We start from the raw sequence: 13,202 nt of genomic DNA, 5'->3' as shown, positions 1-13,202 counted from the left end.
AGCAATCTGTTCAGAACTGCAGCTATCACTCTCTCTAATAACCAAAACAGGTGATTGAGTGCCAATAGGAACCGAGCCAAAAATACAGGGTCATTGTGAAACAAGAGGAAGATATCAGCATGATCAGGGAAACCATGTATGCAAACGTACTAAAAAAAATGTTTTAGCATTTAAGGAGAAAGTCTATCCAAAAACATTTCAGCGAGGCTTGAACATCCTCAGCAGCCACAGATTGTCAAACATCAGCTGGACGAGAAAAATGGAAATCCAGGTCTGAGCTCTTTACAGCTTATATAACAAGGGCTGGGGAACCTTTTCATCCCAGGGGCTGCATTGTTTCTTGGTTGACCATATGAGGCTGCAGGTCAGTGGTGGACATGGACGAAACAAAAATGGGCACAACTACTCCCCCCACCCAACATAAAAATTACTTGTTTCCCCTTGTTTCCATTCTTCTATGCTTCTTCTCTCCAGTGACAACCCAGGAAAAGAGCAATCATTAGTTTCAAAGGTGACTTGGGAAGAGCATTGCTGCCAAAGGCAATGATACCAACACAATGGATCAGGGTTGGAGGGCCACTTGGAAAGGCTTAACAGGCCAGATCAGCCCCATAAAGTGAAGAAGAAGAAGAAGAAGAAGAAGAAGAAGAAGAAGAAGAAGAAGAAGAAGAAGAGAAGAGTTTGGATTTGATATCCCGCTTTATCACTACCCGAAGGAGTCTCAAAGCGGCTAACATTAATTACTAATCCACACCTAATGACCCACCTAAGTGGTACTCAGGATATCACTCAAGAAATCACTCAAGATATCCCTCAAGTAATTAAGGGTATTGTTAATTAAGGGTATATTGCTCAGAGGTATTGTTCTATATATATATATTAGTCAAACACATTAGTCATGTACAGAACACAGCAAGTTTCATACTGCAGTTCTATACCTGGAAGTAAACTACACTGAACTCAATGGGACTTCTGAGTAGAGGACTGCACTGTATCCGCTGATTGGCAGGCTGTCAGTTTCAGAACTACGTGCTGATTTTAAATGAGCTAGAAAGCCACATCTACTTGCAATGAAATGAGTGTTCGTGAGAAAATCTATTTATAGCTGTAACATTTTGTATGCAACATTTCACCACACTGACAAGGATCCCTGAAGAACATACTGAAAAATACCATCATGTTCACAATTTGTTTCAGAATTCACTCTCCAAGTGTTTCATTAAGACTGAATTTCCTGAATTTCCTATGGTAGGTTAATCATGTTGGGTGGGCTTTTACTTAAAAAAAAAACCTCTTGGTAAATTCTTAGTTTGACAAAAATATGCATGTGCAAAAGTGAAAATTTGATGTGCAACATGCTCAGATTCAAGATCTTTCAGCTTATTGTCTCTTGTTACTGGAGCTCTACCTCCTAGCGGTTCCCTTGACTGCCATACTAAATATGCTACTTAACTCTCCTTTTCCATGCAACTGATTACCTCCTTTGTGTTATCTAATATCTTAGGTCATGTCAACACATGCAGCAATATGGTGAGGTGAAATTCTGAGGTGATGGATTAAATTGCATCCCTTCCAAGTGCTGGTGAAGGTTTATACTCTTAAATTCTCCTGTACAAAGAAGAAATTCCATACAAATAGTCAACTACCACAATAAACAGAGAGCTAGTATACAACCACTTACTACAAATTAAAGTTCATACAAGTATCAAAATACACAAAAGTTTAAACATGCACCCCATATAAAAACAACCTTTCTGCCTTCTATATGGCACAAAAACATCTATTGGCAATGCTAATATTCTACATCAGGAATGCGAAACCTACAACCCTGCAGAAGTTGATAGACTCCCATGTCCTATAAGCTCCAATCTGCATGACCAATAGTCAGGGATTACAAGAGTGGTAGCATTGTGAAGGCCACAGGATCCACATTTGAAGGAATGCATAACTCAGCCTCACTCTGGTGGTGCAATCCACACTGCCAACTCAGAAATCTTCTGTCTCATTCCACTGAATGCGTCGATCATAGCATGTCAACCTTGAGCACATGGCAAGGGTATTATGTAATTTTCTGCCGTGGGCTACATTAAGGTCCTAAGAGACAACACTAACAATAGTGACAAATTGAATGAAGATTGAAAGGCCAAAAATACATACATATAGAGAGACTCTGTGTGGGGGTGTGTGGGGGTGTGTGTGTTAAAATCACAGGCAACAGAAAATGAAGACTACCCCCTAATAGCCCAGTTGGTAGAGCATCTCAGGGTGCTGAAGAAGCAAACTCTGGAACCTCTATAGCAATTTACATTGGAGAGGAAACTGTTTTGATTTCTTTGCACAAGTACCTGAGGGGGAAAGGCTGGCATGCATCATTAAGCATGGGTGGTAAAGACTCTTTGGGATTGGAAGGTCAGGTAGGGGCTTAAGAGATCCTTGCTAAATCATCAGTTTCCGATCCTTGCCACACACAGTCTGTAAATAAAGGATTTCTCTCCTAGGGAGGGGTGGGAATATTCCTTCTAAGGCACTACATGAGATTAATTTGTTCAGCACCCACAACTCAGAAGATTGGTTTCCAGTAAGTATTAGACCTCGGTGTACATTATCCTACTTTCTCCTCCCTAGAAGCAAGCAAATAACCCTTAAGTAGGCTGATTTCCCCTTGTGATACTGAAGGTGGTATTATATTTACATCCAGCTCTTCTTCTAAATGGAGCACAGGGCAGAACAGATGTGTGCATCTGAATACCAGTTGCTGGGGAGCACAAATGGGGAGAACACTGTTCTTCTCATGGCCATAGAAGTCCCGCCTGCAGAACATCTCGTTAGTCACTGTGAGTCTAGAATGTGGAACTGGGTGGACCTTTGCTCTGAACCAGTAAGGCTCTTTTAGCATTATTAAGATACTGAACTGAGGCAAATGGAGGGGGGGAAATGCCAAAACACATCTGAGAGATTTGCCCTTCTGCATATGCTAAGATTCTCTCCTTAAGTCAGTCAGTTTCCATTACATTCACACACGCACAGTAATGTTTAAGTAGGCAATGGTCTGAGTGCACACACAATTAGGGATGTTAAAAAGCTCATGTAAGCTACTTTTTCTGTAAGGAGCTCAAATTAGATAGGCATATAACAATGATATTCAAAATTCATCCACTATGCTTCCTGGATGGAGATAATTTAATGCCAAGAGTAATAACAAGAAGAAAGTGAAGGATAATACTCAAAAGCAAGTCTGCCAGCAAAAGATTCTCTGCCACAGGAATGGTACACCTCAGGGGAGGTGGAACAACCTATCACCCTGAGCTACAAACTTCTTCTCTCCCAAGCTATACAACTCAAATGCAGACTTATAATGAAGGAAGCGTGCAGGTGGGGTCTTCAGATCATTATGTACAATCCTAAGGTTGCAAATGCAACTTCCAGAAATAATGCCACATAGATATGTTCTATTCCTGACCAATGCATTTTTTTTTCTTATTCGTTGCCCTACTCACTTTCAATGCGTAGATCAAATTATTGAATTCTGGGGAGTAAAATCAGGTGATGAACCAAGCCATGTTCCTCAGCTATTTTGCCACACACAGTTCAAAATCAAGAATTGAGCACCTGCAGAGTTCTTGCCCCTGCCTCATCCATTTCCATGACTACTAGCAGCCAAACCTATTTGATTTGTATAGCTGTAGGTAAAGGTAAAGGGACCCCTGACCATTAGGTCCAGTCACAGACAACTCTGGTGTTGCGGCGCTCATCTCACTTTATTGGCCGAGGGAGCCGGCGTACAGCTTCTGGGTCATGTGGCCAGCATGACTAAGCTGCTTCTGGTGAACCAGAGCAGCGCACGGAAACATCGTTTACCTTCCCAACGGAGCGGTACCTATTACCTACTTGCACTTCATGCTTTCGAACTGCTAGGTTGGCAGGAGCAGGGACCGAGCAAGGGGAGCTCACCCCGTCATGGAGATTTGAACCTTCGATCGGCAAATTGAAGGTTTACGGAAGCCAAGGGAAAAACACAAATGTATACAAAGTTGTTGCCTAAGATTATCTCTCACTTTTTCTATTTTAGAGTCTAGAGACCTCGGAAGCTTGCTACTTGAAGTTCAACTCCCATTGTTTTGACAGTGCCCTAAAGAGCTTCCAAGACACAATGCTTTGCAAGGATTTTATGTATTCAGCTATCAAGTTTTCTCCAAGAAAAAAGAAGTATGTGCACAGATGGAACTAGTATAATTGATTTTTGTAACCACATAGGCATTAAGAGTAAACAAAAGTAGTAATAAATTATGCTCAAGAGAACAGCAAGAGTGGATTCCAGAAGACAGATTATGCAACTAGTGCCATTTGTTTAGAATTGTACCCTTTATCAGGGCATAATTATGCCAAGCAAGGTGTACAAAGGATTTCCCCCCCAAAGACAACTGCAAAAAGAACATTGATTTCTCATAATCCTTCTAATGAGCTTCAGCTTTTCCATCATACAAACAAACCTACCATAATGTGCCTTCCCATTGCTACTATGCTTCCAGGACAAACTAAATTAAATGCACAGAAACACCACCTATTTTTTACAACTGTTTCATCTTTAATCTTGTGTTTAGAGTGGAATTTCTAAAATCTAAAGAGAAGTGTTAAATGCATATGTACGGTTTAAGAAACCAACTCTGCAGCATAGATAATATGATGTAGTAAAGTAAAGGATGTTGTCTTATGCACACTTGCCTAGAAGCATGCTCCATTTCAATCAACAGAGCTAACTTCCAAGTTAATGTGCTAAGAATTAGAGCATGAGTAATAATGCTTTCAGACAGCAGCCCTCCAATTGCTACTTGAAGCATTCCAATTGACCATGAGAATCTTGTTGACATCAAGAGTTAATGGATTAAGTCTATACTTCAGAAACATATAGTTTATTATACATATTTTTAGGGGAGTTGCTGAGCTTTATGCTGTTTTGGTTTATTTTATCTTGCTTTTAGAGAATTTGAATGGATGGGTAGTGTACAAATTTAGTGACAACTACAGCAAATAGTCTAAAAAGGAAATATCACAGATTTTAGTGTTACTTGTACATGTTACTGTGCACATAAGGTTAACAATACACTTAATTTCCAAGGCATTGTGACCAATTAAGCAGGTCCTAGACCAGGATTTCCAACGTTAAATTTTATTAATTCTTTATATGAAACACAGGGTTGAAATCCATTCCGGGGTATAGTTTTCATTGCAAAAAAAATCATGGTTCTTCTAATCTATTGTCACCTGCATAGTAATAAACAACGTACCGATAGTTCAGCCACTTACTACTGACAGTTTTCTTTCTGCAAAGAACCACATGGGGCAAAAGACATTGCAAGGCAACCAAATTAATCTTAAAAATGGAGGGGGTAAGGTGGCGTTTTTAAAAAAAATAAATGTAAGTTAGCATATTGGAGTAAAAATTTTCCATGTGATTTTTCTAACAAAAGCCAACCCAAAGAAACAGATTTGTCTTTCTTCTAACACACCACTCATTGGTTTATTTCAGGACGTTTTACCTACCCCCACCCAGAATACATCTAAATTTGACTCATGCTTTTTCAAGCAAAAAGTGATGGAGGGAAGCAGGTTAATCGCATGTTTACTCAGAAGTAAATCCTATTGAGTTCAGAAGGTCTTACTCTTAAAGCGCACATGTATCACTGCCACAATATTTTTTCATGACCTGACAGTTTATAAATACTTGTAGTTATAAATAAAATAAGATACAATGAAAGTCAGTTGGGGGGGATTACCCAAATACGACTGTCATTTTTTTCCTTTATGAAGGTTAAGAATATTGTTGGCATTTAAGTGGATATAATCCAAATTGGGAGGGGGGAGAGGCAGATGTCTCTCAGAGGTAGTGAAGGTAGTACTTCTGGTTTGTGCACATTTTCTGTTTAGCTAAGGAATATTTAACCTATGGAGTACAAATAACTCCTTTTAAAAGAAATCATATCATCTTCAAAATATTTATATATGTTGTTTCTAAAAGGGGATTGATTGCTCAAGTGGATGGAACAAGTAGCCTTGCGGCTGTCTCAAAATACTGACACTACAAATTACTTTGCACATCATGCTGTTAATGTAGCTGCATGCAAATATCAGAGTAAGTCTATATGCACTCAATATCTCACACCAATCTCACAGTAAGCATGAATGAAATAAGTTACCTGCACAGAAGCAGCATAGGTTCTCTGCATGTGTCCTGCCTGAGCCATCATTCAGATTTAGACATCAATCTTATTCAGAGCTTATTTGCTGACAAAGGCTCTGACATCATACAGGGTGGGAAAATCCAAATGCTGCAACAACTGCAAATATTCCCAACTGTAATCTACACTCTGTATCTCTCTAGTGTCAGACGTTATACATCCAAGCTAACTGCACTCCAGTAAACACACATGTAGATTACTTCAATGTCAAGACCAGTTTCCAGTGTACAAACCTGCTGTTTAAGAAAATGAGCCAACTGCATATTCTTATGTGTACAGGTGTTAACATCTTTCACCTGCCTGGACCTTCCTACATAACCAAGTGTAAAACATTTTCTCCAGAATTAAAGAACACCTGAACCAAAATTCCTCCACTCCACCCCCATGAAAACTTTGCAAAGAAAATGTTGCCAAGTGATCTTGGTGAAGATACTACAGAACTACTGGGGGGGGGGGCAAACTAGTGCTCAAAGTTGCTATTTTACAGGGCAAATGTGTGGGGGGGGGGTTCAGAAAAAGCTGAACATCCAGCAAGCTACCCAAATATGTCAAGTTGAACTGCTCCTAAGTTAACACCTAGCCCTTGGGCCAAGGGTGTATACTTTTTGATACACCGATAAACTGTGGCTGGAGCAACAGCCACCAATGCACCCCTCTCCTCAAAAAAGAAAAAAATGACTCTCGTGGTCCTTGCAAAACCTTGCCACATTCACACACACTGGCCCCTAGTTTGCCTACTTTTTATGGTTATGTAATACAAAACTACAACTACATGTACACCCTTGAGTATGGAGACCAATCCATGGCCAACTTAGGCCAAAGTTTCCTGTGTTCCATCTAGTACTGTCGTGGAAGTCCCCGATCAAGTACCCCGTCTATGCATGCATGGAGAAATAACTTAATTCTTTGTCCCTTCCCCATCACATTTAAGTGAAACACAAATCCGGGTTCAGACGCGAAGCACGTGAACCTTTTAACCCTTTCCTGACCCTCACGAGTCGGGGGGGAAAGTTGCCAAAACAAAAGCCTCTGCCTCCCAAACCGAAGGGGGAAACCCCCAGCATCCACGCAAGCAGCGGGGAGCCAAACGTCGCCCCCTCCCCTCCAGCGACTCACCGCGGGGCTGCCACTGCCCTCCCTCGCTCTGGCCTTGCCCTTGGTGGGCGACTCCTGCAGCAGTTGCTCCAAGCAAGCGGTGCCCGGCAGGGAGGAGCTCTTCTGGTGGGACAGGTGCGCCCCCGGCCGGGGCTGCGGCGTCGGGGGAAGCTCCTCCCCCTTCTCGGCTTGCGGGGCGCCATCCCCGCCGCGCCCCCTGTCGGCTCGGGCGGGGGCGGCCGGCGACGGGCAGAGCGAAGACGACGCCGAGGAGGAGGCGGCGGCGGGGCGCGCGTCGTCGGGGCGGCGGCGGCCCTGAGGCGACGGCGGCTGCCCCCTGCCCTGGTGGTGGTGGTGCAGGATGTGCTCCCTCAGGCGGCGCAGCGCCGAGCCGGCCTCGCTGCTCACGGCCTCCAGGGGCTCCGCCGAGGAGCAGCAGAGGTTGGGCTGGGACGAGGAGAAGACGCGGTCCAGCACGTGCTTCCTGCGCCTGAAGCCGCTCCACTTGACGGCGCCGCCGCTCAGCAAATCCCCCTTGGCCGCCGCCGGCTGTTCAGGCGGCTGCTGCTGCTCGGCTCGAGCGCGAGGAAGCGACGGCGAGGTCTCCGCACTGCGGCGCTCGGCGGCTGCCGCTTTGCCGCCTTTGCTCTTGCCGCCCAGCTGCAGGTTTCTCCACAGCCGGGCCTGGAAGGAGGAGGACGAGGACGCCGGCTCGGGGTCGCTGGGCTTGTCCGCCGCTGCTGCCTCAGGCTCCATAACCGCCGCCTCCTCGTCGTCTCTTGGCCGCCGCCTCCTCCCGCTTCTCCACAAACGCCACCACCGCCGGCGTCTACTGCTGCGGAGGCAACAGCAGCAGAGCCCGGTGGAGCCTGGAGGCTTCAATCCAGGCCGGCCGAAGGAAGAGGCTGCGCGCTGGCCGCCTCAGCCCCGCGATAGGCGGTTGCCTCAGCGGCGTGCCCCGGCTGCGGCTCAGGCTGGGTGCACCACCCGCAGGGTGGCAGCCGCGAGTGGGCGCGAAAGAGGAGGAGGAGGAGAAGGAAGCAGCAGCCGTCGTCGTCGTCGTCGCGTGAGGCGTCGCAAGCGAGCGAGGAACGCGCCTCCACCGAACTTTGTGTCTCGCGCGCCGGACTTTTCTCGCCCTCCTCGCAGCTGCTAAGTCACACGGACCGCGCAGGCTCGTGCCGGCTGACTGACGGGGCGGGGGTGGGGGAGGGTGATTAGATTAATGACAGACACGTGCGCGCTCGCTGGAGGCAGCTGGCCAAAAAGTGGGGGGGGGCGGGGGAAGGAGGCGGGGAGGAGGATGATCGCGGCGATGGGTCAGCATGGAAGATGGGCGGTCTGCTGAGCTCAGCCTTCACGAAGGTGCAAGAAGAAGAGGAGGAAGGCTCCAGGGCGGGACCAAGAGGAGCTGGGTGCAGATAAGGGGAAGGAGAGACGCTGGTTTGTACTGGCGCGTAGAGGATGGATGCATATGGAAGGAGATAACCGGGAGGCAAGGCAGACACGCACAACTCATGCTAGCCCACAAGCCAAGTTAGAGGTTAGAAGGGGGGTGAAAAGTGGAGCGTGAATATCGCCTCCAGGTGAAGAGGCATTTCCTTTTTATCCTGTCTCCGTCACTTTCATTGGCTCCTAGAAGCTCCACTGGAGGCATTGGACAGGGTACCCTGCAAAAGAAAAGTGGGGAGGAGAAGGTGGGTTGGGGTCTACTGGTACTAGATCTCTGGCTGATCTGTAAGGGATTTGCTAGGTTTTTTTAGTTGTTTTTTTTTTAAAAAAAGTAGACCCCACAAGCCGGAACCCTGCACAATACCAGTACGCAGGTCTGGCCCAACTTTCTTTTCTGCTGGATGTGAAGGACAATATTCTGTCCCTCTCTCGCTCTCATATATATATACATATGTACACACAAACATAGCCAACCAGGTTGCCTGATTAACCTTAGGGTATGTTCACATTGGGATGCGGGTGGGTTAAACCACAGAGCCTAGGACTTGCTGATCAGAAGGTCGGCGGTTTGAATCCCTGCGACGGGGTGAGCTCCCATTGCTCGGTCCCTGTTCCTGCCAACCTAGCAGTTCGAAAGCACGTCAAAGTGCAAGTAGATAAATAGGTACCGCTCCGGCGGGAAGGTAAATGGCGTTTCTGTGCACTGATCTGGTTCGCCAGAAGCGGCATAGTCATGCTGGCCACATGACCCAGAAGCTGTACGCTGGCTCCCTCAGCCAATAAAATGAGATGAGCGCTGCAACCCCAGAGTCAGCCACAACTGGACCTAATGGTCAGGGGTCCCTTTACCTTTTTATGTTCACATTAGCAACTTAAAACACAGCAAGGTCATTCTCCCCCTGCCCCGCATTTCATGCCACATTTGCACAGTGATGTTCACCTGAGAGAGGGGCCTTTGTGATGTCTTCATTTGACCCACATGACCTTTTTGGTTGCCTCACTTCTGCAACCTCCCAAATCCTATTTGTGATGTTGTGATCTGCACATGGGCACTCATCTTCCCGTGTGCAATGGCTGTCTCAAATGTTCACATTACTGCTTACTCCACATCCTCATTTCTATTAGAATTGATTTGACGGGGAAACACATCAAGCAACAGTATTGGCAATAAACTACAAGACTGGTATGGATTGTGGCTAAAGTTGTGTGAATGTGGCTTCAAAAACTAGCAGTAGGAGCACACTGGATGCAGAGTAAGCGGTAATGTGAACATACCCTTCTGAGGACAGTGAGCTAGCTGAGAGGGTCAGGGCACACTGTGTTTTATGTTGTGAACTGCCCTGAGATCTTTGGATGAAGGGCAACATATAAATTTAATATCACAAATGCAGCTGCTCTGGCCACCAACATTTTGTTGCCCTTCATTTGCCACTCCACCTGGTTCCTGCACTCTTTACCCACTCAGACAGCTGCTCCTATGCAACAGCAACAGAGTGCATGGCATGAGTAGAGCAACATGTGCACACACATGATGCATGCCGGAGCACATGGCCTGAGCAGGTTTACCAATCTGCCTGCTTACTTGGTTGGGAGTGTTCTCCAATGGCACTGACTGTAATGCATTAGTAGAAGGTGATTAGACAACACAGACAGGCTGCAAAGGATAGCAAGATGCAAGAACCGGCACTGCTGGGGCACCAGGTTGGGAGGATGGGAGCAGCTCAAGAGGAATGGCCAGGGGAATCAACACCGCTCTGTCTCTGTGACCTGACACATGCATTTCACTCTGCCTAATGATAGGGCCAGTCCTCAGAAACATTGCTCTGCAAGTGGTGTTTTGACAACCCAAAGCAGGTCCACTGGAACCAGGTAATTTTCAACAACCTTTGCTGAAGCAACTGAGCAAAAGCTGCCCTCTGGATAGCATATTGGATCCTGTAACATATTGGATAGCAGGATCCTGTACCATTATTGGATAGCAGGCTCAGTTTATTTCAGTACTCTGACCAAGAGAAAAGTGGGGCATCTTAGACAGAGCATTGGACTATTACTGCAGAAATCAGAGGATCAAATCATGCAGATTTTTATATGTATTTTTAAAAGCCCAATTCAGTGGGGAAATAGGATGGAATTCTGATAATTGCCCCACCCCACTTTGTATTTTTTTATATATATAAAAAGATATGGTTTCTAATCACAATATTGAAATAGCGTGCAGTCAGTCCCTCATCACTGTCTCACCTGAGAGCTCTAGTTTCCTATGCAGAAGCTGCCTGCAATGGAAAACGAAGGAAGCTCTTCTGCTGGTTCAGCAGTTGCAGTTCCAGCCATCTGTCAATGCAGCCAGTGGTGTTTTGAGAATGGAGTGAAGAGAGAGACAAAGAAGAGGCAAGTTCATGTTTCAGGCCAGTCCCTCTGTCACATCCAAAGCCTACTTTCTCTTGTCCGGTGATGCAAACGGGTTATATGATTCCCAAATGACTTATCAAATGTTACATCATGCTATTCTGCCCTCAGCGCCCCCCCCCCCCCGCTGCAATCACATTTAGGAACAATGAGTCATAATGAAAAGACTATACTTTTTTATCATCAACTTGTAGATACCAGATTCTACTGAGATTATGTTTGCCTTTTCACCTGGGGGTTGGGAAGAAATGGATGCTCAGCATTTTAATTTAGACCAAAAAGGCATGCTCTATTTATAGTAGCACAAATGTCATATTCTCTTTCATTGCACAGAAATGTGCCCAGTCTTGGATCTCCAACCTGTTCCGCATGACTGCCTTGAGCCGCTGCAATGCAAAGCCCTCTCCAGCTGTGTGTGTGTTTGTTTGTTTTTTTACAGGGGCCTCAGGCCATCTGAGGTTTTATTTGCTCGCAATAAATACTAGGATTTTGCAAATGGATTCTACTGCATGAAAGGAAAGGCTCGGAAATTTCAAGCAAGTGACTTCTTGTAAAACTAATTTGACTGAAATCCCCAGAACTGTGGACTTTTCTGCTATGGGAGCTTTTGACTCACATTCTCTGCCTCCAGCAGTATGCTCATATGATGTGCTCTTCCCAACTGAAGCTGCGAGTCTCTGAAAGCATTCCCTATTAATAGGAACTAAGAGGACAGCTAACTGCACCTCAGAGAGCCCACCCGCCGTTAAAGTGAAACACCAACTCAATTAGTGGGGATAGAGAAGCAGGGGTGGTGTATCTACAGAGCTTATCCCTCCTGATTTGATTCAGGATAGGTGGTTTAGCAAAGCATAGCTTATTACCCATTTTGAATGCGCTGCTCACTTTCCAACTGACTTTTTGTGCTGTTCCATGTTGAATAGCAAAATGGAGGCAGAACTATAATACAAATTGGTAGCCAAAAGGCAGAAATCAGTATTAGCTTTGCAAGTAGCTATAGGGTCAGAACGTGCTAGTTTGTGTAACGGCAGGGAATGGTAAGAAGAAAAGTGCTTTTACTCACCCAAATGCCTCCCCAAAATAAGAGAGAAATGTGTTTCCCTACTTTTATGATGAGCTAGCATGCCCAAAGACAGGACTGGTGGTATAATGAGGCAAGCTGAGACACTTGACTCAGGTGGCAAGAGTGGGAAATTGCCCCTCTTGAGACAAGCAAGCTTGTCTCACCTGCTGCGGCAGCCTTGATGCCACCATAAAGCCTTTGAGGAATCTATGAGGCTGTCCACCTCACAGTGAGGAAGGGCCAAGAGGGAGCCCGCCTCAGAGTGAGGCATTCTGAGGAGGTATCCAGGCAAGTGTCCAGACTGCTGCTGTTTTGCTAAGGTGGGGTTGCCATAGTTCTAAAATTGAAATTCAGGATGGAAAAGTTGTTGAGCCCTTTTTTAAATAAAAATAAAAACCAAGGTTATTGAGCAATCAACTTCAACATCCCGGACGTTTTGCCGATTTCCCAAAATTTGCCCCGGATGCTATTTTCGCTGGTTAAATCCCGGACATATGGCAACCCTAGCTCAGGCAAGCTAGAAATTCTTTTTAAACTTAGGGCTAAGTTTTTTATCTTCATCAGAGCACAACCATACTTTAAAACATACAAAAGTTAAGATAGTAAAACAGATTAAAATGGATAAATGGACAGTTCAGTTAGAAATGAGTTCCCTGAGCAAGCTTAGCAGTCATTAAATAGAAGGAGAAGTGCTCTTGTGGACCAGGAATTGGTTAAGTATCCGGAAGCAGGGAATAGGAATATATGGACTGTTCTCTGGAGAGATGTAGGAAGTGGAATCCCCCAAGGATTGGTTTTTGGGCCTGTGCTTTTAAAACTTGTTCCTAAACTTTCAGTAGTTAGGGATGAGCAGTGAGTTGGCTATGTTTGCTGACAATGCTAAATTGTTCAGGGTGTCCTGGCTCCCACCCCAAAACACACAAGCAGAGTCTCTTACTTGTAAGTGAGCA

At 45.4% G+C, this 13,202-nt stretch overlaps 1 protein-coding gene across 4 annotated transcripts in view; it reads right to left on the bottom strand.

Moving 5' to 3' along the window:
- Nucleotides 1-9,467, bottom strand: part of MCTP1 (multiple C2 and transmembrane domain containing 1) — a gene marked incomplete at its 3' end in the record, with an annotated part of 170,454 nt that extends 160,987 nt beyond the window's left edge. Inside the window, exon 1 of one of the 4 annotated variants that reach the window (XM_081930147.1) lies at nt 7,353-9,467. In XM_081930147.1, coding sequence (XP_081786273.1) covers nt 7,353-8,087 — 735 coding nt within the window. In that variant the 5' untranslated portion in view covers nt 8,088-9,467. The remainder of the gene's footprint in view (nt 1-7,352) is intronic. The other 3 variants (XM_081930144.1, XM_081930145.1, XM_081930146.1) reach the window with 3 other exon arrangements.
- Nucleotides 9,468-13,202: the final 3,735 nt, after the last annotated feature.

This window comes from Podarcis melisellensis (assembly GCF_964234715.1).
Source record: "Podarcis melisellensis genome assembly, chromosome: 11".
Lineage (NCBI taxonomy): Eukaryota > Metazoa > Chordata > Lepidosauria > Squamata > Lacertidae > Podarcis > Podarcis melisellensis.
Note: the sequence above shows the minus strand (reverse complement) of the source record. Positions and strands in the feature narration are given on the sequence as shown.